The sequence below is a fragment of the Anopheles marshallii genome, chromosome 3, assembly GCF_943734725.1.
Source record: "Anopheles marshallii chromosome 3, idAnoMarsDA_429_01, whole genome shotgun sequence".
NCBI classification, from domain to species: Eukaryota; Metazoa; Arthropoda; class Insecta; order Diptera; family Culicidae; genus Anopheles; species Anopheles marshallii.
This window is the reverse complement of record NC_071327.1, coordinates 47994950-48021658: the sequence shown is the minus strand read 5'-3', so window position 1 is coordinate 48021658 and position 26709 is coordinate 47994950. Positions and strand designations below refer to the sequence as shown.

General features: G+C 43.2%; 3 protein-coding genes across 3 annotated transcripts; 2 read left to right on the top strand and 1 right to left on the bottom strand.

The window, feature by feature from the left end:
• Nucleotides 1-2694: 2694 nt before the first annotated feature.
• On the bottom strand, nt 2695-15210 carry LOC128711331 (tyrosine-protein phosphatase non-receptor type 23). The gene is made up of 4 exons (XM_053806200.1): nt 15184-15210; nt 6045-6241; nt 5455-5971; nt 2695-2769 (listed from the first exon to the last, which is right to left on the bottom strand). The coding sequence occupies exons 1-4, from the start codon at nt 15208-15210 to the stop codon at nt 2695-2697; spliced, it is 816 nt and encodes a 271-aa protein (XP_053662175.1).
• On the top strand, nt 8560-9242 carry LOC128711333 (uncharacterized). Its single transcript, XM_053806202.1, is given in 2 exon segments — nt 8560-8703; nt 8802-9242. Coding segments are annotated over 2 exon segments (585 nt in total).
• An 8911-nt stretch (nt 15211-24121) lies between the features above and the next one.
• LOC128711330 (uncharacterized) lies at nt 24122-26131 on the top strand. The gene has a single exon (XM_053806199.1). It carries the CDS (start codon nt 24122-24124, stop codon nt 26129-26131), a length of 2010 nt encoding a protein of 669 aa, XP_053662174.1.
• Nucleotides 26132-26709: the final 578 nt, after the last annotated feature.

Here is a 26709-nt window from a genome sequence, read left to right as displayed (position 1 = left end):
TTCAAATAAATGGATCATTTGTTGAGATTGTTTTCTTCTGGATAAATTTCACTGCTCAATTATGTATGCAATCCTTTTAATACCACACTTAATTCACATAATGTTTTTGAGGCATCGAATATCATTCACATCAAAAGCTTATCTGGTTGAAAAGCAACAAAAATTTGTGCACTTAAATATCAACCCGTATCCTGTTCACGCATGCGGACTACCTTTTACGGTGAAATGTGCCAAACAGCCAACACCCAGAACAAAAAAGCACGCCAGTTTTACGAGCCGAGGTGACGATAAAGCTCACGAAGGATGCGCAGAAAAGGTTGAACGCGTGCAGCTACTCGTTACAAAACCGTACCGCAGAAACTACACCCCAAAACTCACCATAACTTATAGCAAACTGCACATTATGTTGCCGCAGGTCAACCGTAGATGGGGCATGATGAACATAAAAATCCATTCGCTAGTACGATAAGCAAACATATCACGCGCGGCGAAAAGAATCGCAAAGCGTTTTTTACAGGCCGTACGTAAGTGACGCTGAGAGGCGGTTTGCAAAAAGGGAGAGAGGATTATGGTGGTAAGGCGATAAAGTTCATGTTCATGTCCTCTGCCGCTGTGGTTGCAATGATAAATGGCAATCGAGTGAGGTGTATCGCAAGAAAGACCGTGTAGAAAAAGCAAACGACAACATCCCGTACCGGAACCTGATCAAATAGGGCCACGCTACGCCGTACGTAGTACGTAGATGTGTGGATGTAGCCGAGCGGAAGCATCAGCTGCGTCATCGCATGTGATGAAAGAAAAAAAAACGCAGCAAGCAACAACACAACCATATCGAAATCATGCTTGGTTCACTTCAAAAAGGGGGTTGAGCTTCAAATTTCACTTGCATCTTCACAAGGGCAGCCGAGTGCATTCAGTCCATCGAACGGAGGCTAGTGCACCTTGAAGATGGCATTTAATGGTACAATGGTGGGTATCCACCATCAAAAAGGAAGGGCCAAAACGCACCGCCTTGTACCACCTTGAGTTGATGATCTTTAGAAGCCTCGATCGCCATTTCCGAGTGCCGTCGAGAACGCAAAGGGTAAAAGAGTGAAATTTTAAGCCCGGTTCCTTCTTTGCCACTCGTCCAACAGTGCTCTACTTATACGAGATCGTTTTTTCACGTCGTAAAGTTCAACTGCACGCTGGTTTTCTTCTTGCGCATGGAAAATGTCAAACTGTTTGGGGCCGGTTTTGGTAAGCGGTCAGTTGGCGCATAAAGGTCGCAGCTAGTTGTTTCGGACGGAGGTCATATGAAATCTTTGAAAACTTCCAATTAAGATAAAATTGGCACGATTTTTCCCGAGCACCAGCAGTATATTCCCGTCAATCTCATCTGGTGTTCGGAAAGATGAAGGTCGGTAAAATACGTATTCAATCATATCATCTTTACACCACAAGTGTCCTCTATGTCTCTGGAATTTCAATCTTCCTACAATCACACATATATATATACAAATTATGGTAGGTCGTCTACCTTTCAAAATCAATTAGTTTTGCATACGTCTATAAATCACAGGGCACATTCGTTTGTGTAGTACAACAACATCGAATAACATCCCTTTCTAGACACGTGCCAGTTTGCACGGCGCATCATCTTCATCATAAAGTGAATGTGGAGCAGCTAACCGCACAGCGTCCAAGAACATCCTAGGACGTTCACTTTATAGCTGTCGGTACGATCAGAAGTTGTTTACATTCGCCAGCAAAAAACTCACGCAGATCGCACCACTAGAATAAGTTCACAATCCAAGACACCTTTCCCTTTCGACATTGAGTATCGCGTATGGAAGCGGGCATAATGGCACCTGTGCAACAACGGATTGCCGCGATAGGATGTTTGCTCATCACATCTTATTTTTAGATCGTGGAAGGCACACTTTCAATGCTTAGAGGATGCGGTTTAATGAATAGGTGCATAAAGAATAGTACTTACTTTACCAAAGAAGTCTTTCGGTTTTTTATGTCTCACATGAGGTTTATCTCAATGTTTCTTTCACATTATCCACTTTACTGATGTTTGAAATCATTCTCAATTTTAATCATTTTTTATGGTTTTTATTTCATCTTCTTCTTTATTTACATTTTGTTTCTACCTTTCGTTTCGTTCTTTTATTTTACTTGCATCAATGCACTTATAAGTGCGTGTTTCTATTATGCATTTTTTATATTAGTAATTCTTCAAATGCTTTCATCAGTTTTGCCTTACTCGTTTTTTCTTCATAATCTAAATATATGAAATGCGTGCTTTTTTTGTGCAACTGTGTATTGTGTTGAGCTAAGCGACGTTCCTTCTTTGCTCCTTTGTTCGGTTTTATCTCTGACTGGTGTAATGGAAATGTTTGCGATGGCATGTTGTGTGCTACTATCGTGTCCTACACTTAGACATTTCCATCGGTTAAAGTGAACCGTCAATCTCATGCACATACATTTAGCGAATATGGAAGGTACAATTTTGGTAACATGACAAAAAATACACAACCTAAGCTGACTCTTTCAGTCCAGTTGTTTTGGGGAAATTGTTTTTTTAATCTCGCTGCAGAAAGGATTTCATGTGGTTGGCATGGTACGGGATCATTTTTCTGTCAATGCTGTTTTTTATTATTTCTGCATGCTTTTACTTTTCCAACTCCTGCCTTCCTGCTCTGTACATTACAAACTATTATTTATGACCATATTTGAAGGAACACTAGTGTAGTAAAACTGCTGCTTGGTAGCATCGTAGTACTGAAAAGAAATGTAAAAGAAGAGCAACAAAAACAATGAGTCCCAAAAGGAGATGAACTACTAACGACAACAAAAAAGCAGATGCTTTGCAGAGCATAATTTATGCTAATGCGTTTACAGTGATTCAGAAACGGTGCTTTTCTTTAGTGCGCTAAGTACGGTATGACCACACACAAGAGACACACCCTTAAATGTCAGTTACATCATGGGGCATCCTGGACGCAAGCTAACCAAACGCGAGTGCCAATTTTGTTTTCCCATTTTGACACCTTCTTTTCGGGTCTGTTTTTCGATGTTGTGATTATCTCATATCGTGCAAGATGTGAAAACAGTTGTCTGGGTTCGCAAAATTACGAATATTAAACAAAAAACGAATGGCAAATAGAAAGAATTTATTAAGCTTGGACCCAGTTAATTATAGGTCGATGATTTGCCGAGCTGGTTGGAGTTGATGGGGTCATGAAGGTTTGTTTCGTGAACAGTTCATAATGTCACTTACAGTCGAGTTGCAGCTGGAGGAACACGTAAGGAGGTGATCGATTAATATTCGATGTTTTATCAACGGAAACTCAACGGCAAATTAATGACATCCAATCATCTTAATGATGTTAAATTAAGCTCATTACAGGGCAATAAGTTCCTGTTAATAACTTTACCTGGTATATTTTTCATTGTTTTGTTACACGAATTGAAGCGCATGCTTGTAAACTTGGTGGTCATTCGTGGAAGGTAAAAAATACAGCACACCTGTATTGTCCTGTTGACAGGACAAGAGAAAGTTTTGGAAAACCATAATTGAGACTGCGTAAAAGTCCACAGTCAATTAGCAGAGGTTAAACATGTTCAGGTGTTTCTCTTCAAGCTCAATGAAGTTTTCTGAAGGTAGAGATATTTCCTCATTACTGAGGTTAAATAGATGTAAATTTAAAAGCTCCTCTCGTTTGAACCGAATCATAGGGAGTTTACGAAAGAAAAGCAAACAAAACACCCAAACAATTCCTTTCACTATCAAACGCAACACGTTACATTTGTCGCAATTGTAGTTACACGAGCATAACTAATTGCCTTGACAAAAACAGGAGGAACGCTGAAAAAATAAAAAGTCTTACTGTTTTTCCTTGCAACCGTTCCCACTATCCGATCGTGTCAGGTTGAAAGGTTCTCCCTATTTTAGGAACCACCGGCCATTAGCTTCTGCATCACTCCCATCTCTGCACGTGACCGCACGAAGAAGTGTTCCCATTTTCCCAATCAATTCCCAATCCGTGCCGTTGGTGGTGTTGCCACACGGTGCCACGGTTGGGACCGGTACGCGATGCTTTCCATTCGCGTGCCATCGATAGCCGATGATGGCCGTTCGGGTTTTGGGTCGGTTTGCTTAGCTCGTGGCTCTTTATCGAAAAGGGGTGTAGACGAGATATAGTGCCGACAACGCCGGCAGCAACAGCGGCGAAGAAATGAACCGTGCCCGTGCTACAATTACGTAATTGCAATTTGATAATCTTGACCTGATAGTCTGTGGATTGGATTTGGACACGACGGTTGATCGCGTCCGTGATCGGATCGAAGTTTTGTACACGCTTATCCTACCGGCGGGATCCCGTCCCTTAGCAAGGAAAGTTAATTAGCCGCAATTGGATGGTAGTAGTTTTCGATTAATTTGCCTTTGGATCGGGGTGAAGACAAAATCACAAAATTGCTCCCTTACGCCTAAGACTAGAAACAGGGAGTGCCTGCGTTCATTATGGGGTCATTCATTAGCACAGCACCGATGCAGCATCCGGTGTGAGTGTGTGTGGATAAAGAAAGTAACGAAAAATAGACGACAAAAAAGGTTCCCTATCTAGTACGCCTTTCGTAAAGGGAAGCGCCTTATTATTATCCACTTGCCCATGGTTCCACGACCAGACGGGTTATTCGTTACGGTAACTACACTAGCAAGTGCCCTCGTGTGCCCTCGTCTCCCATACTCCTATATTCGAGCACAAACGAAAGCTCAGTAGATGGCAGAGGTCGCGGCAAAAGAGCGCTGCGACAACCGTAGCCCATGGTCGCCCGATGACATAAGCGAACATGAGCGCATAAGCTCAGACATCTGGATCATGAACGTGTGTGGAGTGTGGATAGACTTTCTTTCGATCCCGCCAGGGCACCAGGGCGTTGCTTGTATCGAGGAGTGGCATGAAGAGATCAGTTACATTCAGATGTGAAGTCACCGAAGCGAAGCTAGATTGGCGAAGAAAAATCTTAGCCGTCACCGGAAAATAAAAGCACCTTTCTAAGACACCTTTCGCCACTTGTTCGGGCAGTGTATTGACAGGTACTGTTACAACCGGCCTGGGTTCAGCAGGGCGTACACGACCTGCCGGCCCGACCCAAACATACAACAAACAGATTTCAATAACAATTCGATCGAAAGCAAAAAGAAAAGGAGCATTAGCGCGATGAAAGAAAATATTTGTCACAAAGTACTGTGCTCACTGCGGTGGTAGCGAATTACGTTGACAAAAGACTTAAACGCAACCACAGACACGAACCTCGAGTGAATGCGAATAAAGCCACCCTGGGTGGTAGCATTCAATTAAATTAGAGATTCGTGCATAAATCATGCGACACGGGAAACTCATGAAAATGCAGCATTATTTCACACATTCGTGGATAGTATGCGTGGCCGAATGCACTTACCACAATGTACGGCATGTATTTAACCTTCTCGTAGGCCTTGTACTTCTTCAGCTTCGGATTGTACTTTCCGTTGAGTTTATCGTACTTATCGTGCTTGCTCTGTGCTTGCTGCTGGTTGTAGAGATCGTTGGTGGCTAGTAGGGCCTGCTTGGCAGATCCGTACGACACTTCCGTGTGTCTCGGTACGACGGCGTAGTACTTGAGACCTTTGTTTGGCACGTACTGCACCGCCAGACTTGGCACGATGTGCTGTTGCTGTTGAGCTGGCTGACTGTGCACTGTCGAATGCTGTGCCGGAGGTACACCATTAACTCCGGAAGCCGGTTGCTGGTTGGATTGTGGTTTATCAATGATCTGTCCTGTCGGGGCGGCAGTCGTAGAGGTCTGCGGTGCATTCGCTTGCGGGGTGGGTTGAGCACCGTTTTGGGGATGCTGGTGATGCTGATGTTGGGATTGTTTACGCTGCTCCAGTGTGATGTCATTGTACTTGGGACGCGATGGAGGTGGTAGAATGTACCTATGGTTCAGGAAGTAGTATTCCATTTAGAAGAAATTCTACATAAATACCCATTCATACGAGAAGTACACACCTGTAAGGGTTAGGATTCGGGATGTCATCCGATTGATCTTCCCACACTGGAGCTGGATCACGGAACGGTGGCTGTGGAACAGGGGCTGGTGTGCTGGTTGGGGGTACTATTGGTCCAGTGTTAGTGTTCCAATCTACCCTGATCGCTGACACGCTTACTGCTACTACCAGTAGAACCAAAGCAGCTGGTTCCGTTTTCTACGACAAAAGAAATGATAGAATATTTATTATTGACTAAAACATTCATTTTTGTTGATTTATTAATATTGAGATTAATTATGCTCAAATTTCCAACGGCGCGTAACCGCTTTTGAACCATAACCCATTCATGAGCTATGGTGATAAATGAACGTGTATCACTATCAAGAAACCCATTTTTGTCGTTCGACCTTTACCGAAAGCTCCACAAATGGTTTGCTCGTGAATAAATAAACCACGAAAGGAAAGCCTACGGAATGCCTACGCTAAAATAGGCTCGCACAGCTTGTAACTATCTCGACTGGCCGGAATCACTAGTGCCTTGCGGGGACCATTTATCACAATCTGCAGCATCTTAATTTGTGCAGAGCAGTTTGGAGAATGGTGGTCATCTTTGAAAGTGTTTTTATTTTTTTGATGCTCACTGCACAGTGTTTGGCCTATTAGTCGCACCAAACACTTGGATATAATCCCCATGGGATCCGTTGCTCATACCGAACCCATCCCGAGCACAAAAACTAGATGTCGCAATTTATTTACCGCCTAGGATCGATGAAGAAATTACATGATAATATCTTAATGATGATTATCGCTTCTGTTTAGCCTAGTTGTGATCACGGACTTGATTACATGAGCCATGTGCACCTGCTGGGAAAGGGTGTACCGGGACGCGGGATGCGTTGGCTAAGTAGCTAAATGAGACTCAGGCTAGTTTGCCCCTTGGAATGGTGACGGTTTGGTGATAAGTCATCAATCAATTACGGTCGAGCTGAAGTGTTGTTATTAAAACGTATAATAATTCATTTCCCCTGGTGGGCATGTATGATATTTTCTAAACCGGACCACACTCACCACCGAACCAGCCGGATCGTGTGTCGATACACTCGTCTAGCCATTACCGACTGGCTAGCCACTGCACTGCAGGAGAAATGCAGACGCAAAAGAAAACTGCAAGTACAGTGGGGCACCGAGACTTGAGCGAGTTTTATCAATTACAGCGTAACGCCCATATTTAATGTTAGCATTGCGCAAGTCGCATCGAGCCGCACTAGACACGCACGAGCATTACATGATAGTACGCTCCTAATGATATGTCATTCGAGATACTGTTTGAATCTTAATATAATCTACAAATTGTTAGCTAAACGAGACGACGAAAAGAAGCAGTTGGAACAAGAAACAGCACAAAGAAAAATGCGTGTGTAGGTGCTAATATGTAGGCGACAAGCAGTTTATCAGGTTTGGGAAAATACATAAGCTATGAAAAGAATGTGCTGTATTACTGTATCCTTGTGGTGGTGTATTTGGTAGCGGCCACGGTCTTCACACGTCAGGACCGATCCAAAATCCCATCTTGGTCATTACTCATCTTAATCCTGCTTAATCATTACTCATCTTAATCCTGCTGCTCATCTTAATCCTAATAATTGACTATCCTGCTGTGGATATATATAAAGTCTTAAGAAATCAGAAATGGCAAGGCCCTACATTTCTTAAGGTTGTCGTGTCAGTAGCGAAAAGTATGGTTACTGTGTGTGTGATTCCTATTATATTTCTATTTTTCTGTGACATTCCATCGGTCTTCTGGAGTTTCAAGCTTGAAAAGCAAATCCATTCAAGTTATGAAATAACATCTATTATTTAAAAATGAGACCATCAGCTTAAATTAACTTTATATTTTATCTATTATTTTGTTTGAAATTATTGAAAAGAATTCTGTTAACTGAATATAATAACATTTGTGTTTGAAATCAATTTAGTAAATTTTGACTATCAATTCTTCTATTAAAAAAGTGCAGATCTTTTCATAATCAACGTTCAGCAAACTTGCGAAAAACTGATAAATTCATAACATAATAAGAACTTTTGATTAAGCAAATAATTTGCACATCGTACCCATTTTGGTAAAACACAAGAATATGTCGCAACCAGAATCTACATTCTGTGGGCAACCTTCAACATAAACCCAATGCACTTCCTGGACAACACACTGTGCCTTTGCAAGCACCCTTACGGTCAAATACCACCGTTTCCTGTGGTTGTGCGCAAATTGGAGGCAAATTCCCTTTCGGTGCACTATTTTGGCATGCGGCAGCTGGGCAGTGCAAACACACTAGAAAAAATTATTACTATTTGCCTTACAACAAAGGGAATGTGAGCATTGCTTCATGCAACTGAATGCGATTGTGGGGCTGGTGCGTTGGTGATGTGTGCCTTGGGTTTCTACCCTTCTTTTTATTGCCAATAGGAATTGGAGAAAAATCCTCTTTTAACGTTCCAATGGACTTGCCAAACGAGTGGTGCGTGTGGTACCGTAAATGATTTTATGCATTTCATATAAAACCAAAGCCTAGCAGGTGTAGAGAAATAGTCGTGAAGAAGCGTCAGTTCAGTGCAGACACAGGGAGAGTGATTTGTGTGTGGAAAAATCGTGTGCAACGCCATTGGTCGCCATGAAGCAAGTGCGTAAGAACAGTGATTTTGATACATCTTTTTGTGGTACAAACTATTGTGCAGAATGTGCTAAATATAGTGTCCCGATTCGGGTTTCTGTTTCCAGCTTTTGTTCATCGCCTGTCTGCTCCTTGCGCTTCAAACAGCTGTTGCTGTGGAACACCTCGAAGAGGCGGAAGCGTCCAATGAACACGAGCAGGTCGTGCCACAGATTGCGCAGGATTATGAGCACCATGAACCGCACGATTATTACGCTTACCCGAAGTACAAATTCGAGTACGGCGTTAAGGATCCGCACACCGGCGACCAGAAAAGCCACTGGGAGGAACGCGACGGTGATGTTGTAAAGGGTGTCTACTCGCTGTACGAACCGGACGGAACGGAACGCGTGGTGGTGTATCGGGCCGACAAACTGCACGGCTTCAAGGCGCACGTCAAGCACATCACCCATGGTGGCCACGTGCAGTCGCACGGCCAGGAGCACGCCTACCTCGGGGAGGTTCACGGTGAGCATGGCTACAGCTACAACAATCAACACCTGGAGTAAGCGTAATCGGAGGTCAAGCGGATCGCATCGTACCAAAGAATTGATCTCAGCAGTGTGTATCTTTTCCATACTCAATAAATAGTTTTCCCAACGAACGAAGCGCTCGTGATTACGTCGTGCTTGCGAGCTAGCGCACGTGAAACTCCCGAGATGGTGGACGGTGGTCCATAAATCAAAAACATAAGCGATCCTCTTGATGGTTGAGAATTGCTAATCCAATTTTAGGCATCCAATTGTAGCAATTCCTTGGTGAAAGAGTAAAAAAAAAGCAAGATGAATAATGCTAATCGTTTGCCAGCTCTCGATAATGGAAACATAAGCCAAAGGGGTGCGTCCGAACACGCCTCGACTATGATCGACAGCCACCCACCAACAAGATTCCCATGAAGGAACGACCGCACAACCTCCGGGAAACAATTTCATCCCCTAAAAAGAAGCAAGCGGCACGCTCCCACGTCGCTGTTGGAAGTTTGCAAACGTTTTGTATGGGATGTCGGTGGCGCTTTTACATAATCTTCCAGCTCGCGCAAACACACCGCACCGACGGTAAGGGTATGATTGATCCATGCTCTAGGTAACGATGACACGAAAACGGTAATTGTTCTGCTGTCTCCATTTCCATCTTGCCGTAGGGGAACGAAGTTCCTTACGATCGAACGATACGATGTCCCTTTTATGGTCCAAAGCTTAGTCCAAAAGAGGCGAGGGAAATGCTGAAAATCACAACACTAGTTAGACATAGATGACCGACGGGTGTATATGTGTTCATGCAAGGCATGGGAACGAACACGCAATGGGCCACATCGGCATGGAAATTGAAATGTTTGAAAGATTGATTAATGGATCTTTGATTGTACCGGTGAAGTGGCCGCTAGAGTTCACGTTGCTGTTCCATTTGCTTCTTCTAATCTCCAAGCAATAATACGTGTGCGATAATTCCTTCTTCTCTACCATAAATGGTTCAGTGCGAGTGCAAAGGTTTATTTTCCAACCCTGATGAAGTATAAGAAGTGTGCCACTCTTTGAACTGCATGGAAAAGAGAGTAGTAGTGTGGGATGGAATGTCACGGAACCTGAAGATCAGCTACCCTCCTTGGGCGAAAGGGAAGGTTGATTTTTATCAGCAGCAGCCCAGATGGTAATGCGATACTGCACTCCGTCACAGACCAGCCGGGCTGAGCGCCAACTTGGAAGGAAACGGCGTAACGGGCTTAGGAGACCGTTGCGTAAGGGTCAATTAATTTTTCAGCGAATGTGGGCTGGGAAAATTGGTTTTGGGCTGCTCCAGTTAAGTGCTCGTGCCACACCACCTACCGGCCAAACAATTTAGGAAACATGACGTCTGGTACGGTGCGGATGATGATAATGTTGATGATCCGCGCATTGAAGTTACTAGCTGGAACTTGCCAGCCTGTCCATACGCGGTATAGAACTCTACCGCTCATATGCCCACACGACGGTTCAATGGATTGTGTGTTTCTTTTTGTGAAAGTACGATCTAATAAAATTGCCCTCCCGTATAGTGGGCTTGATTGGCTTTTTCGTGCGGGATAATCGGTTCTCCTATAACGCATGAGGTGATTAAGTTTGAGAAATTGACATCCTGATTATCTGTAGCTCTAACGTTGGCTGTTGCTCAACGACTCACTAAAGTCATACCAAACGAACGTTTTATCCAATTTGATTTGAAAGAAATGTGTCGCTGGTTAAATCAATCAGACAAGTGCAAGAAAATTGAACAAATCGTATTCGAGTGTCTCGAAGATGTGTTAAAAATGTGTTTTTAAAAGATAACAAACATGATTTTGAAGCGTTAAACAATAAAAATGCTGGGCATAACTTAGTGCGTATGTTAATTTTTTTTTGTTTTTCTCGTTCTCGTTTCTTAATTTATTTAATTGAAATTAATTGAACTGCCATTCATCCATACCTACTCGCGAGGTTGGTGTACAATAAGAACAAGAAGGAATAATACGTAAATACTACATATGTCTAAAGAATATAATACAAGAATCAATTAAGTGCCTATAGCAACGCTTCATGTTCATTATTATTTCGCTATTTTCTTCACTGTTTTTATTTACACCTCACGGACCAGTATATTGTGATAATAAGTCAGGCATGATTCTTCAAACACGATCAGTTGCTTCTATGTACGGTGTATTTTGTATATTTGTATATTTGTGTATTTGTATTTTTTGATCTTAAATTCTCAATATAGCGATTAAATCTCTTGTATATATTACCTCTTCTATTTCTGGAAGTTCGATCACATCTCTCTCATCCTTTAAACCCATGATTGTTTCTAGAGTCTCATGGCAGAAACTCCCAATGATAATGAAAATTTAAATAGTTATTGGTGCTATTCTGCACTAATTTATTAATAGATATAACGAGGGAATGTGAAAAACTTGTGCTTTTGGTTTAGATAAGCTAACAATGCCCACAAGCTTTTTTATACAAAGGTAACGCAAACTCATCTCAATTGTCGATTGAATGTAGCAACAATGTCACGAATTATATTGCTTGTTCCTTCCAAATCATACACAATAGAAAATGTCGCAGCTTTACTATTCTTTCTTCTGCGAAAACTTCAACAATGTTTGTCCATATGGTGTAATTAATTGATTGAATTCTATGGACTATTTTTACTTCATTCAACAAACGTTCGTTCAATCAAACACTGACACAGAAAACATTGTTCTACCAAATGTAGCGTCTAACATGCAGTAAATCATGTCTATCGTACCACGTCGGAAGGGAATTTCATTCAGTCATTTAAGCCTGCGCCTACTTCAAACTCTTTTCATTAATCTTTGCCTACGAAAGCAACTCTAGAGTCACCCCTTTGGTATGAAGCTAATCAAGTCACATCAAAAGGAAACTCACCTCCCACCTTCGTGCCATGACTGTCCAATAAAGGACTGTAACGTTTACATCGCGCAAGAATCTCTGGTACAGAATTGGGTTTCACATTGCTGTATGCGCGCTAGCGATGCCATTGGGAATGCCTTTTGGAGCCGGCGGTTTGGGATTGGGTCTATTTTTGCTTATTCAATTATCTCGTTGCATCAAGCATCACTGTGCATAGATGGAATGTCAATGTAAGGTGAGAACACTGTGGCACGGGCCCGAATCGCGCAATCAAGGCCCGAGCGATCCGTCCACGAGCATGACACTGCACTTGTCGGTTGCTGTGTGAAGAGTTGCTCGAAGTACAATTAATTAAGGACCCGTCTAATGGAGCTACGAGTTCATCATGTTGATGATCATCATTTTGTGAGGACATTTGTATGTCAAAGCCAAAGGGTGGAAGTTTAATTTTGTTGTAGCCATCTTAAATAAATATTTATCCAACTTCTGAGTAATTCCTAAGTAGTAATGCACATGTCGAAACGATCTAAGCTGTAATTTAGTTTATTCTTTATACACTTTTCTTATGACAAAGGCAGCTAAACGCATCGAATTTCATGATGCATTCCTCTCTGTAAATTTATTTTCATATAGAAATCGTGCGATCTTCATTCAATACAATATTTTAATTTGTAAAAAAAGACTAAAAAATAGCATCGATCTGATTTATCTGAACTCATTTCGGTCAAACCTGATCGACATTTTCCGGTCTTCGATCGGTTTGGATCAAAAGCCCGCAAGCAACAATTCACCTCCTTCTCGCAAGATCATAAATCGTTCGTTCGCTTGATCGGCATGCAGTAAAGCAACAGTTCACACCACTATCGGTTTCTTTGCACACAAACACGCCCTACTAGCTACCGTTTTGATGTAGCGTGGTACAATAAATCTGGGAGAAGCTCGAAGGCGTTATTGATCGTAGCTCATAAAGAATATAACGATACCGCCCAAAGCTACGCGTTATACGACGCACAGAGATGTGATTAGAAAGGTAGAGTCAAAGGCGTGCGAATGGCACGCGTGCATAAGTTAAAACAGGGTCTTTGAATAAACAAAAGTAATAAATTCAAAGAATTGCTAGTTTTTCTCTTTCCATAATTCGAAATGGAACATCTAAGTAGATAATTATCATGAAAAGTGGTTGGAGTTGTTCGTCACCCTAAAAAAAAACGCTTCGTAATGGCACGCAATCAGCAAAGGTGCGAAACTAATGAGATAAAGCAATCGCGACACGGTTGCATCACCGACACGTTCGCATAATTTGATCAAGCGACAGCGATCAATATTTTTGCGTGACCTTTCCAAACGCAAGCTCACACACGACACACCTCCTCACGCAGATTAGACTGTTACATTTAAAAGGGTAAGTCTGCGGTGCAATGTTCAGCGCCCGTTTCGCATGTACCGTTCCTTCCACTTTATCAATCAATCAAACTTCACTTCGATTCATTATCATAATGGAGAGCAAACATTTGGCACCGAGTCGCACCTACTAATAACTTCTGGCGCATTAACGCACAACCCGTGAGTGGTAATGGGTACGCGAGTGCACCGACGGGTAAGTCGATCAAGTGATTTACGCAAACTCAAAGGTGTCTCCAACGCATTGCGAGCATTAAAGCAGGAAAGGCTCGTGACAACATTGTTGTTATTATGTGCAGCAGGTTACTGTTAGGTTGAAGAGATTACACCTTATACGATCACGATTAAGAGCTACTGGGAGCGTTAGCAGCCGGATCACTCATGCGTGTGTGTGTGGGGAGTTTTTTGAATTAATTGGTCCATAATGTATGTAATTTATTATGTTTCGTAAGTGCACGTGCCATTTTTGAAGCAATAAGCCAGGATCCCGTTCCCTTACATCGTTTCACCCACACGGTCTCAAAGCGAGTCTCGTTAATTGCACATGAAATAAACTGCATCACACATTGCCTTCGTTGTGGTACGATCACGACTCGACCTAAACCACCAGTTCAAGATCAAGGTCAGCGCCGTGATAAACACACAAACACACACACACACACACATCAAACGGAACCGTAAACGATTGTGCGGATTGCTTTGGGATCAATTATCCATTCCACCGGCAACGAAAACCGTATGGGTATGTTTGTGTTTGCGAGAGCGGTTGCTCTTGACAACCGGCGGATGATCACATCCGTTGCAGATTCATCCGACCAATTTGATTATTTTTATGCTGGCCGGTCGTGTGCTTCCGCAGTTCCACCTTGAAGATGAGCATCGACGCGGAAGAGTTCGTGATTTACGCGAGGACACACGAGACGAACGTAGTGCGTTTTATGGTGAAATAATAAAGAGTTGCTCACATAAAGCGTAAGAGAAACAAACGAACCATGCTCATTCGTAAGATCACACGATTGAGACAAGATGGCAGTTTTTCACCACCAGTTTAACGCTTGTATGGCGCATCATACACAACGGGAGCTAAACGAAAATGATAAAAAAAACATACACCTGTAGAGTAGCAGAAACATGTTTGAGGCGAACGGACACTTATGCCTTCTGACGCATAGTAAACACATGCTGCTTAATGAAACAATCGGTACTTGTAATCATAGAGGTGAGAACGTTCGGCAAGCGTGCGCCTCACAATGTCTCGACACTGGAGGGAACCCCCGCTCGATTTTGTTCCGGAATGTTTTTCAATCGTGAGAGTTTGAACGCTTGGCGCGTGAACGTTACGTCAAGACCTGCTTGAACGCTTCGCTTCATTCGATAGAATTATTACGACGGATGATTACGCATCCCGGCTAGAGGATGGGTTGGTGATTCGCAAATCGCACGGTTGCATTCCTCGGCATTAAACAGCAATTTGCATGCTGCGTCGTACTGCCGGATGGTCTAAAATTACGAAGCCTAATTCACCGTTCCGTACGGTACGGCAAGTTTGAAAGGATTGGTTATGTGCTGATCGTTCCTCCCACGCGATGCGAATGCGAAGCGGAATAAAGTTCAAAATTTTAAATAAAAACTAGCCCACACGAAATGAATGTTTGTTGAAACTTACCATCCAAAGCTGATGATTCCGCCGCATTTTCTATATTTGAATGCTGGAAGGTGAAGATACTGAATGTTTAGATAATCACTAACTATTTCAGTAATTTTCTTTTATTGTTCGATCACTAAACTGTATTTGTCTTTCTGAAAATTGGATAGAATTTATATGTTTTGGAGCTTTTTCTCAGCTTTTTTATGATGGAACTGATGACTTTTTTAATTTACTCACTGAATTCACTTCACTTTATTTGTTCTCAAATCGTACTGTGTTTATTTTATTAAATTAACCATGACTTGTTTACACAACACACTGAATAAAATTGGACTAAGTTTCAATAGCCTTCTCATGAATACTTATTACTACCACACGTAATCGTGCACCTCGTGCCATTGAAGAATATTTCACACACCATGCGAGAAACAAAACATACAAAAGACTTCATCGAGTCGTATAAAAGGACCTGCTGGTGACGATCATCAAAGGCGACCGATAAACAATCGACTGCACGCACGAACATGACATGAGCCTGCAAAAACAATTTCCAACCCAAACAAAACGAGCCTTCCCTACCTGTTGAATCTTATCCCCTGCTTCACTCCTAGTCCATTGTATCAGTAAGCGCACGTAATAAATTATGCATGAAAATGGCGGAGAAATATGCCCGGTGCTAGTGCTGGAGAAACGTATAAGCAGTCGCCCGATCAATGCTTTCTTTTATGTTCTTTCTTTCTTTATTTCCACTGGACCAGAGGACTACGGTGCGCCTTTCGTTTCGTGCATGTAACAGTTCGATTCCCGCCAAGACTTATGGGCGAACGTTTACAGAATGCTTTCTTTGCCGGGGTAGTGTCCGTGCATGGACAACTTCATTTCGATTCCTTTAGGCGAGCTTTCGAGCGCTTACGCAGTTGATAGTGCGATTTGGTAAATAAACGGTTCCGTTTTCATTGAAATTGAAAGTCACCGCGAGACATGTTGTGCAATTAATTTGTTTGAGTTAAAAAAAGTATTCCACCAACCGGTATAAAACTGTGTTTAGTTAAACCAGCCTAACGATTTAATCTAACGATAACGATAGAACAGTGACTTCTAATTGCAGTAAGCCTTCTTTTTAACATTTTATATTTGTTACTTTGAAATACAATTATTCTTAATAAATTCGACACGTAAAACGACTGCGTAATCACCCAATATATCGCTTTAAAAAAATATTAACATTGATTTATTTCACACCAGGGATTTAACATTTATCGTAATACTGTACACAACTGCACCGATAAGGGAAAACAAATTCAACCTAAGCTGACTGATTTTCCCTTGGAAAGTGAAGCTGTTCAGACACCGCTAGACTAGACCCGTATCAATTCATTCGACAAACTGCTGCAAGTCAGGCTGCAGTAGAAATAAGTCAACCACCCTTTCCCCGGGTTTTTTTTTGCGAATGCCCGCCAGCCAACGTACTTGTGCAATCGTATCGCCCGGCGCGACGCGCCCTAGTGACGGAACGCGATTTGACCCGGTGCTTGGTTGGAGCTGCTGAATGTTTGCTTTTCCTTCGGCAACACCAAACCCCGACGGCTCGGGAAAAGAGGTAAGTTTTGTTTGACTGCAAAATTGGCTCTCAAACGAATGCCGACCGTCAAACCTCGTACACGTACGCCGGCAGTAGAGGGCACTGGTACGAGTGTGCACCACTCGACGCAATAAATAGGAGAAAAGGTCTCGTACACTCGCGTAAATTATCGACACCGTGCATTCTGGTCGGGTTGCTCTAGTATCGCTATCGATATCGAGCCACCAGCATGTGAATGTTAATGCGATATCGGGTCCGATTTGCATAAAACGCACCACCATCGATGGTGGGTAGGAAAAGCCACGCTCACAATCGGCGTCGATGCTCGTCCTACAACGAGCTTGCGTCAGAGCTTCAAATACCTGGCGGGGGTTTGGGAACGGAAAACTCGAACGACAACGCATGCGCAGGCACACGCACAGAGCGCCCCTGCTGCGTTTGGTTCCACTCGGTACTGGGCAGTATGATCAAAGCACGGGCTGCTTTCTTTCGACGCACCAACTGAAGCTCGCGACGGTTCGGTTAGGCGTCGTACGATAATGGAGCACCGATTGGGCTGGAAGCTGTTTGCATGATAAACATCCCTCGCCTTCGACGTACAGGAGTTCGGGTCAGTCGGGCAGTGGGCTGATGCGACAAAACCTGCCCCGATAGCAGCGTTTAGTAGGGTGGATGTGTGCGACGAATCGCTAATTGTGGGGCAATTATTGTAATGAGTTTGGTTCATTGCAATGTGTCATTGCGCTTAGGCGGTGCGGTTCGGTTTTCTCTCCTATACTTGAAACTATTTTTTCGACTTTTTAAAAATTTGGGATTCCATATTTGGCTCGCAGAGCTAAGAGATGTAACACGTTTAGGTTTGGTGTTAGATAATGTGAACCGAATGGTTCGGATTGATTTCCGGTGAGGGCGTCTCGAGCACAGCGAGTTATGAAGATTTCCATACACCTCATATTAGTTTAGTTCCAATCGCTTGCAGGTTTTCTTAGAGTTTCTTATGAGGTTTATAAAGAAGAATTCCGCAATAATAAACCATGAAATTTGATGTTGGCGTAGCGATCTGAAGCTTTTACTTAATTACTAGCGTTATATGCAGAATACATACTTTTGATTCTGTTCCGCATTCATTTTACGTTGGCTCGTCAAAATTTTGATCCAAAATTGAAAACCAGTATGCAATCTTTAATTATAAATGGAGGTGCTTTTTAAGCATACCAATTTGAGACGTACTTGTTTTCTTTTTTCTCCGGGCATCTTACAACCTCAAGAGGCCAGCCATTTATGGCTTTCTTTGACTTTATTCCCTCTAAGCTGGATAGACATATAGTCAGTCCTGCAAACGGGGGATTGGTCCGGAAGAGATTTTGGTCCGGTCCGTTCGTCGCTACCAATACACCATCGGACCGCCCCATATGCTAGACATACTAACATATGAGACATACTCGTCCATGTAAACGTACGAATATTAATACTATGCAGACATACGAATAATAATGTATGTCTTACATGGTAAGGAGTATTCTTGACACGTCTACAAGAGATTGCCCGTACAACATCTGTCAGAAATGAATATCATTTAAGCTGCAGGTCCCGTTAAGCCCCGATTATTCATGAAAGGATTTGCATTCTAATGTAACAAATCTGTAACCATACGACAATCTTCAAGCAAGAACTCGTTCGTCTTTCTTAAGCTTTGCATCGTACTACTAGCAATTTTCCCTTTCAACCTACACTACGCTTGACGTAACATCCCCCGTAATCATTACATTTCCAATCCAATTCATCCCCCGTTTCTAAGAAATGAAAAAGAAACGCAAAAACTAGCACCTAAAAGCCACGTGAGGATACTAGAACCAGCTAGACGGGTCTTCTGTATCGATCGCATCACCTGTACACCCGCAGCCACGGAGCCGTTCTAGATTCTTTGTCCCAGAATGGATTCTCTGAAAAGCGTGGCGACGCGAATCGCGCACAAACCGCGAATCGGGGATAGTCAATGCGTTTTGTTTCTCGGTCATTATATCGTTTCAAGGCTATCGCGCAACACCGAGACGTCTCCTGCGGCAGAAGCAGAGAGCGTTCCGAAGGATCGAGGACGTGCTGTAGCGTCCTCGAATGGAAGGATTGTTTGCCATCGCCGTAGGAATCTGCCGCCGATTAGCCCGGCGTAACCGGTTTCACAATGGAAGATCAGGAAGTACAGCACCAGCGGAGACGTTCTGCCCTGAAGGGGTGCTTGGTGAATGTATAATTCATAGCAATCACTTTGACCGCCACTCGCATCTTCCTGGATCTCTTAGTGACCGGCCTCGAATACTGGAGCACATGGAATACGGGTAGGAGAGGTGGCGTAAGTATAGATTCAGAGTCGTTGCTACATTCAGTAAACACTAGCAAAGAGGCAAGCTGATCTTCACACCGAATGAAACGTCGTTTTTTTTCATCATTTTTTCGTATTTGACATACGCAAGATAAACAACACACGCACAATTGTCAACTCTTGTTTGATGACCATCGTGCCATAACTGGTCGTAAACGGTTAAACATAAAACTTTGCCGAGGTCGGGCCGAGGTACGAAAATCCCACACGATCACACATTCCCCATACACGCAACGCACCGCACATCACAATTGTCATTTTGACGCAGCTACCCACGACTGGCTGAGGTGTTGCATTGTTTTCCGTGCTGGATGACTAATGAGAATGTTAACCGCGTTTTGTTCTTTTCCGCCGGAAGCAACACAATCCACTGTAACCGGTAGCGGTGGCAACGGGAAACATCGTTCTCAGTACGGTGAACTTCATTATCACTTGCAAAGACAGTCGGTAGCTGTGTCATACCGCGATACAATCGGCCGCACTGACAACGGCCGTCATTAAGCACATGGTCACTATAAATTTACACTTCATTTTCAATTTTATCCACTCAACCAATGGAACATTAGTGGACGTTTACAATCATGCAATAAATCTTAAAACTGCAACACGAAAAACTTTTTTCTCCAACTAGCACTGTTAACATTTTCACCTAAATGCACTTTATCTCGGAAGACTTCAACCAAAGGGTGAGGAACGAACCCCCTTCAACCCAAACGCTCCGAAAGCACTTACAGCGCTTCGCTTCCCTCGTAGCATGCGAACGGTCCGAGAAGACGCCGGAAAGCCGAAAGCAGCGCGTGATAACCCCGGTGACGACAAAATTCGTACTAAAAGTTTCAAAAGCCAGCGAAAACGTAATAAAGTTTTGTTGTCGCCATTTTTTGCCACACTACCGCTCGGTTGCTCACGCTTTCGCTCTCGACGGATTCGCCTCCTTCCTGCTGGTTTGGACGTTGACGAGCCATCCCCACCGCTATCGACCACACGCACTCACCGCGGTGCACATTGGTGCGAGATCAGCGAGATCTCATCCGCTCTCGCCATTTCCACCGGAGAACTCATCTGTTGTACCGTGAGCTTAGAGTGGCTTGTAGCAGGAGCTTAAAGCTTCTACGCGCAGCTCAGAGACCGGCACATTGTTTCCCACCACAAGCTGGCCTTCTATCGCTTGCTGGTCTGGTTATGTCATATTTGTTTATGTTTGTTTACCGTGCGGCACGCGGGGTCTATCTCTTCTCAGCTGATCAGCTACTCATTGGTGAGAAATAGTGAGTTTCTGTCAAATAGATGAAAAGTGTTTGCTTCGCTCCCTAATCGCAAACCTTGAACTAAAATAGGGTTGATCAGACGACAAATTATCATGGTTACAGCAATATATGTTATTGAACTTCTTTGAATGTTGCATTAACCTGCATGGAATAGTTAGATTTTGCTTGTTTTTTTGATAATGTTTCTTTTTACTTAGGTTTCTTTGATATCTGTTTGTTATAGTGTTTTAAAACAAATGAGGGTCGCTCTATCAGTCCTTGTACTCTGTGCATATCTTTTAGCTGATTTAAAGTCGCACAACATTTCAATGCATTTTCAAACTCATTTGAAAACTCAATTAGTACACAAGGACAGTCACCCGTATCAAAGCCTACATTAACAAACAACGTTTAGAATTGAGTAATAGATGGTATATAAACATGGTAGATTAATTTTCTAGACCCTCATATTTTAATACGTTTCATCACTGGATCATGAACCACGTATTTTATGGCGTAACTATGCAACAAACATTAAATTAAACTTAATCGAAGCATCTTTTCAATACTCTATTCACTGAATCATGCAACCAGCTTACAACATCACAATTCTATGAAAATTATACGTTTATTAAGAATTATACAGAACCTCAAATGGCTACATCACGAACGCTCTCATCTCTTCATGGCGCTTACTTTCGTACTCTTAGCTTAACGTGTCGCAAGCTGCTGCCACTGGAAGCACGCTGTATCTTCTTCACAGTGGTTGTAAAATCAGCTGTTTAGCACCACACAACACGAATGTCAAGTGGTCCTTCCCCAGAAGCTGTCTGAGACGGCGGCCACGGTTGAGGTTTGCAGTCGTCTTACCTCAAGAGCAACGGTGCGCTCTCGTAAAAGGAAAAGTGTGTGAACGGCTAGATTCGACGCCATTTGAAAGCGGGTTTGGGCACGGTATGTAAGCCGACAGCTCCCATAATTCGGAACATCGAAGACGACATTTGTACGCGTTGCATTCGGAAACCGGTATCGGTGCGATATCGGCGTTCCTAATGAGGATTATGGCATAACGTTGGTCCGTCTATTTTTTGGGTCAACTAGAATGAATGAATCGAATGACCCACGAGTAGTTACTCAGGAAGAAAATTGTTATAGAAAAACGGTTTCCGTTTCTTTCCAGCATCGTTTCGAATACCTGTTGGGCATTCGTAGCTTTGATCTAAATCTCAAAAGGCCGCCATGACAGTCGATACCGTACCCTCATCTTCACTTCTAGTCCGTTGGCCTTTAGGATCCCCGCTATGGGCTGCTGTCTACTTTCATTAATCAGACTAATTGTGCGCTACCTTGGAGAAGTTCTAGTCACCGACTCGTACCCGATGGCTTCATATTTTTGCGGTCAGCTTGCGGTGGCACAAGCACTCAGTTGTTCTCGGAGGGGCACCTTCGACAGAGTTGGCGGGATTAGCAAACACAAACTACCCTGCAGTTCGCCACAACGCTCGACACTTGGTAAAAAAGGAGAGCTTGTAGCAGGCAGTGCTAATTATACGGTGGTGTTGTAGCCATCGTCTCCGGTCGGGCCTTGATCGTACCATCAGCCATCGTTAGCATCGCCAAGTTCGTGGTCAAAGGCTTATACGAAAGGTATAAAGACGCTGAACTTGTCATACAAAGCGACCGTCTCTCTTCCTTTCCCTCGTTTGCAATGTTTGATCATGTAGCTTGATCGATAATCCATCGGCGGTACAGACAAACCGCTTTTCAATCATACGAACCATCCTCCATCCGATGTAAAAACAACGAGCATGATGGAAAACAATCATTCATCCTCATTCTGTTGGCGCGTTCCAGTTTCACTGGTATGCTGTAAGCGGAACGAAATGACAGTGGAGAAGGAAGAATCCGTTCCGGTGTCAAGGCAATTGTTTGTGAGTACAAGGAAATGGAGCCCAGTTGCATCGACGTCCGATTAAGGGATGACCTCGGCTAGGGCTGATCGAAGATTCCAGTTGAAGTCGTATCGAAACGTCATTCTAAAAGGAGAGTCATCTGTGTTGAGAACTGCGTCACGAGAGGCGAATGAATTTAGCTGCTTTGGAATTTCCGATCAATACTTGTCTACTGGATATTACAGGTGTTTCTTTTGATTCACTTGGTCGTGAGGTATGGATTAATTGTCGAGTTGTTTGATATTGAAACAGACATCACTATTTTAGTTTTATTTTTTTAACTACGATTTACAAAAATCAATAAAAAAGCATTGAATAAATTGAGCAGAAAAAAATTGAAAAAATATACGTGAAAATTTACTATACAGTCATTAAGCAGTTTTTAAAAATGTAGGACATCGAATTGTTTAAATAGGAAAAGTCTAAAAAAAAACCCATTTTAGATCAAAGTTATCAATCAATTAAAAATAAATTGTGTCCAATTCTTTTTTTTTTTATATCATGTATTTGTTAGTTTTCTTTTTACTCTCAAAGAGAATTCTAAAACAGGCCTAACTATAGCACAACGTACAGGTTTGAAGCTGTAATGGTCCTTAAAATCTGTACTAACTCGACAGATAAATCTTAAAACTCGGAATGCCTTGGACATGCTCATAATCATAATTGAAGATTCAACTTACAATTTAACAGTTAACCTAAATCACGAATCTAGTCTGTACGCGTGGTTTGTCGCGGACCAAAAAATAGGTGACATTTTTCTAACAATTCTAATCACAATAAAATTTTGAAGTTAAAGAACATGAATTTCCATATTCACCAAGATACAAAGTTAAACAAACAGTTCTGGAAGTAGCACAGTCAGCAACGTAGAAATTCATGTACTATGTGAATTGTATGTATATTATTTTAAATTTATAATTAGTAAGTTCAAACATTCAAACATTGAATGAAACATTTTGCCCAATTATAAATATGTTTAAAAAAAGAGTTTGAATTCGTTAATAATGTTCCCTGCACAATAGGCTTGTATGTGACAAACTGTACAAGCAGCAATCATTTTAAAGACTTTTGTTTCATCAATTTGATTTACCTCACATGTCTAGACGTAACGGACGAATGCACATAGACTTTATTTATATTGAACACTTTTTATTAGCTTCACAGTGAGCATACCCCGCTTAGACCGATGTAAGTCACGCAACCGATTATTATATTCGATGGCGCCTACTAACTGGTCACGAACCCAAAACGAACGTACTTCAAATTTTGGATGCTAGGAAACGTCAAAATCAAGTGGAGCCGTAGCGGTGCTTAATTTTAATCCGATAGTACCCCATCGTTTGTATAGTATGGACCTCGACTGCATGATGAACAGCGGTAAGAATCGATACACATGTTTGTTCGATTTTACTCCCACAGTCCGGAACGTCGGGGAGGGTGTTAAAGCAAAAGGAGTTGCTTAAGCAATAGAGTGCGAATTTCCTGCTTGCACTACAATTCGATTACGCGCCGACGAGTGCTACGTAGCTGATCAAACACACAGCACCCCCTACTAGATGCGCCTAATGCACGCATAACGCCCAACCAAGCCCTCGGGGAGACAGACAAACTCATGAAACGGCGAGCTTATAAATACCGTGAACGAAAGTAAAGAAAGTGGTCAGTCCACTGATAGCCATTAACGCGGTAGTAGTCGTAGCTTTAGAAGAGGGCACGTAACGTTCTGTTTCGTTTTGCGGGCTCGCCAAACAGAGTCAACAAAGCCCGGTGCCTCTTCCTTTGAGACTCGCTCGCAATGTTTAAGGTGAGTTTCAGTGGTTTGCGTGAGCGCGACGTCGTCAGTGATCTTAAGAAATCCCTTTTCTGTATCTGGTTCCAGCTGGTGGTGATCATACTGTGCTTCGCCACACTGCTGGTTTCCACCGGGAGTGCACTGAAGAAAGACGAGTATGAGATCAATATCAAGCACGGTTCGTTCGCCGTCCACCAGCGGCATGTGAACGCGGACAGTCCGCGCGAGGGCACGTCGCGCTCGGTGCCACTAGCGCCCACGATTGCCCCCGGAAGTGCGAGTAAAGAAAATGTCCAGCAGCGCAACGAACAGTTCTTTGGTGCCGCGAACGCAGAACGGGGTGGCGCTGGTGCCAGTGGTAGTGCTGACGGTGATGGGGAACGTATCTCCACCACACTGGCGGTTCCAAAACCGACGGTACAGAGTGTAAAGAAAGTTACCGCCGGTGAAGTGCTTCCGAGTGTTAAACCGATCAAGAGTATAGACTTTAATGCCGTGTCCCCGGGGCTGGAGGAGGTGCCACTACAAGCGAATATTTTCCAGAGCAGCCAGGGACGCGGTCAGAACCGTGTTTTGTCGTACCAGTCGGTGGAATACTATCCACCAGAAGAACCCAAAGCGGAGCGGGACGCCATTGTGAGGCCAATCAGTGCGCAGGACTTTTACAATACTCCTCAGTTGCGAGAACGTGGGCCAGTGTTGTTTTCCACCGATCCAACCATCACCACTACAACGACCACAACGGTAAAACCTCCCGGCAAGCTGTTCAGATCGATTCCAAAATCCGCTGTAGAGGAAAACGAGGAGATTTATCTGTTGCTTAAGTATGAGAGTCCCAGAAAGAAGGTAGAAGCACAAACAAACACTAACATTAGATCTGAGCCTGGAGCTCAGAACAAAGCCAAAGTAAATCGTGATCGTCAGGGAACGATCGAGTCATCAAGAAACTCACAACAAATTACTCGTCCAAGTGCAGGAGCGCGAAAGCGACCACAAACAGAGGAAGAACAACAACCCGACGACTTCCTGCAGGAAGGCTTAAGGACTGGAGGTAGTTTTACGACCGTAGGTTACTTTGTAAGCGACACGGAAACGACCACATCCATGACGCCGGTATCCACTTCCACCAAGAAAGCAGAAGTTGACAATACTCCTTCAACAGAGAGTTCTGGAAGGAATTCTCAGACGCGTTTTGCAACCGGCAAGTTGCGCAACAGTTACGGAGATTATTTGAGTGCAGATTTTAAGGACTTTGAAGATTCCATTCGTCCGATCGAAGAGAACGTTGAGGAAACACCTGAAAGTGAGTCCGAAGAGGACAGAGAAGACGGTAACGAGGAGGAAGTCACTAGTAGCCCAGCAGACATCGATGCCAATATGGACATTAAGGAAATGACACGAATTCTCGCGGGACGTCAGGGAGGTCTCACAATATCGGAGTTCAATCGGTTGTTTAAAGACTATCTCAAGAAGGAAATAACTGTTCAAGATCTGGAAGATTTTACCAAACTCGAAAATGCCGATCCCGATGCCGAAGAACCACCAAAGGAAACATCATCGAATGAAGATCCAACTAAATCATTCGACATACGGGCAGAGAATGGTAAAAAGATAGCGAAAGTGGGAGATAAACTCCCCGGTCCTACTCCAGCACAAAAGCAACAGCTGGACCAGTTGAAGGTGCTCATCAACAAGGGTTCTCTAAAGCCTGGACGGAAGGAGAAGGTGATTAAGATTGGATATGGGGGATCGAAATCCTTCCAAGGTGTGTACAAATCTCAAAAGTTCCTGGAGAAGGTAAAATCGGAGCGTACCCCGGCGCTATCCGAGGGTTCGTGGAGTGGGTCAGAATACAGGCAACAGCAACCGGTGCGAGAAATAGGGCCGATGGCTTACGTAGACAATCCCGTCTTCGGATTTGTGCCCGGAGGAAGAGCACGGGCTGGAGCCAAGGATGGACAAAAGTCCGCCAACGGTGGGCAAAGCTATGTAAAGTTCCAGAAGATTAGCTAAGCTGACATGAGCCCCTGAGCGTTCCTAAAGGCTGATACGTAAAATGGAATCCTAACCGTACCCATATTGTTACCTCTGTTTAAGAATACCGCCTAGAGAGTTAATAAATAGTAGACGTTGTTGTTGACCTGTTAAAGAAGAGTTTATGAATACAATTCGATTAGGATGGAATGTACGTTTGATGACACTGATTTTGGTTCTACAGTATCAACAAGGTTTCATGATGTATTTCATTTTCCGTAAATTTGCTCTCATTTGGCGACATTGACCGAGAACACGGTTTACGAATTTCAAGCTAGAAGCAATCATTGTTTTACAGTTACCTCACTCTTGAACTACATGTTATGGTCGAGCGAGAGCACCGTCTTCAGCAGGTGTTTGCATGTTCGTACAGCACCTTACCTAAGGTCAACCAACGTAGGCATGTCCATTTAACGAGGAAGCTACACGGAGTCACGCCATTCTTCCAATACGATTCATTATCGGTATAAAAGCTCAAGAATGCAACTGAAACCACACCATTCGGTTACCACATTTGCAACCTGTTTCATCTTGATTGAACTATACACAAAACCAAT

What these genes read in the sequence shown, in the direction of transcription:
- LOC128711330 (XM_053806199.1), top strand. Translation starts at nt 24,122, where the DNA reads ATGTTTAAGGTGAGTTTCAGTGGTTTGCGTGAGCGCGACGTCGTCAGT.
- LOC128711331 (XM_053806200.1), bottom strand. Translation starts at nt 15,210, where the DNA reads ATGCGGCGGAATCATCAGCTTTGGATG. An exon ending in GGAATCATCAGCTTTGGATG is followed by an intron (nt 6,242 to 15,183) that starts GTAAGTTTCAAC and finishes CTTTTGTCGTAG; the next exon opens with AAAACGGAACCAGCTGCTTT. An exon ending in CCGAATCCTAACCCTTACAG is followed by an intron (nt 5,972 to 6,044) that starts GTGTGTACTTCT and finishes CCTGAACCATAG; the next exon opens with GTACATTCTACCACCTCCAT.